The sequence below is a fragment of the Malurus melanocephalus genome, unplaced genomic scaffold, assembly GCF_030028575.1.
Source record: "Malurus melanocephalus ecotype Western Australia unplaced genomic scaffold, MMel_1.1 scaffold_243, whole genome shotgun sequence".
NCBI lineage: Eukaryota > Metazoa > Chordata > Aves > Passeriformes > Maluridae > Malurus > Malurus melanocephalus.
The window spans coordinates 74254-75967 of NW_026623475.1; the positions used below are offsets into that span (position 1 = coordinate 74254).

The following is a 1714-nucleotide window of genomic DNA, read 5'->3' on the forward strand; positions in this document are numbered from 1 at the left end:
TTGGACAAACACAAGGAAAATTCCTCATTTCCAGCATTATGGCAGCGGAAATGTCCCTCTTTCCCAGGATAACCCCCATCCCAGCTATATCCAGCTATCTTCCACACCAGCCAGTGCTGTTTGGTTCACAGTCAAATTGTAATTTATCCTGAAACAACTAATTTTAAATTGTAATTTATCCTGAAATTCTAATTTAAAATTGTAATTTATCCTGGAATTTGATTTCCAGGCCTCTGCCCTTCCAAGGGCAGCACAGAGCCAGGCAGAGCTGGCCTTCCTTACACTCATGATTTTATAGGAAAATACTCTTTTAATCTTAAATTTATTCCCTTATCAGACCCATCTTCCACTGCCAGAGTTTTGAGCCCACAGAGAGAGATTTTTGCTGGAGAACAAAAAACTAGGTGGGATAACCAGGAATTTTCTGGTGAAAAACAGGGTTAACTGTTAAAACCCAGTGGTACCTGAAAGATTTCAGAGGTGAGGGGCTGTCCCAGCCCCTTATCCTTGTTTCTGTTATCAATTTTTATGKATTTTTTTCAAGCCCTACTAGAAGGAAACACAAACCCCAAGGCTGATCGTAGATTTCTTCACAGAGAAGGAGCTCCAGGGATGCTTTTATAGATAAAAAACACTGGAGAAGGAGGGAGGAATGCACTGAACAGATTAAAAAAACATCTCATTTTTTAAAAAGAAGTGTGGAATGACACCTGGATTTCCCCATGGACAGCACCACGAGAGGGAGAYGCTGCTCCAGCAGAGCTGGCAGTGCCCTTGGCACAGCTGCTGTCCCGATCCAGCCCCAATTTCAGCTCCAAATCCCCCCTTTCCCACCTYTTCCCCCCGTGCTGAGGGGCCCAAAGAGAGTAACAAAATGATTTATTTCATTCCCTCCTCAGGCAAAGCTCAGTTCTGTCCAGAAATGATAAAAAACCTCTGGAGTTGGCAGGAGCAGCAGATACAGGTGCTGTGGGAAGGGAATTCCCAGGAACTGGGCGAACTTGGACCTGTTCCTTTGGTCGGGGGAGGGGTTTGAGCTTTTGGGGGTCTCTCCCTCTTTTTCAAATATCCTTGATGACCTCCTCCARCTCCTCTTTCGTGTACATGTGGAATTTCATCCCAGGCTCCACCGTGGCAAGCTGCAAGGGAAAGAACAAGGGGTTAAATATGGCTGAGGAAAGCAGGGAGCAGCTGTTCCTTCTTCTGATCTGCCAGCCCAGCAGGATCATTCCAGCCTGGAACACGCTCTGTGATTCCCTAAAATAGCTGCCTGCTGCACAAATAGCTTTGAATTGACTCAGTCTCCTCAGAGGAGCAGCAGCAGGGAATTTCAGTGGGAACAGGCAGGCACTGCTCCCACTTGATGGGGGAAATGCCATCAAAATCACCCCAGGGAGAATTCCTGCCTCTCCAAAGGCTTCTTCTCCCCCAGGAACCRACCAAGGGGACAAATCCTGGCTTGTCTGGGAGCTGAGGGGACTCWGGGTTGGCTCAGGGAAACTGAGGCACAGATCTCTAAGGAAAACAGGGATGGGGACAAGACAGCATCAGGGCAGACAGCCTAAACATTCCAGAGGCAGCACCAAGGATGAGGGATCGTTGAATGAAAAACCTGGAAGGGAAATGAGAGCAGAAATGTTCACACCCAGCTCAGGGATGAGAGCCCACAACAGGGACAGCTGTGTCAGTGGAAATGCCAAGGCTCCAGAGAGAG

General features: G+C 47.7%; 1 protein-coding gene across 1 annotated transcript in view; it reads right to left on the reverse strand.

The window, feature by feature from the left end:
• Positions 1 to 862: 862 nt before the first annotated feature.
• Positions 863 to 1714, reverse strand: part of PSMA5 (proteasome 20S subunit alpha 5) — a 10405-nt gene continuing 9553 nt past the window's right edge. The window contains exon 9 of the mRNA XM_057375245.1: positions 863 to 1139. Coding sequence (XP_057231228.1) covers positions 1062 to 1139 — 78 coding nt within the window. The 3' untranslated portion in view covers positions 863 to 1061. The remainder of the gene's footprint in view (positions 1140 to 1714) is intronic.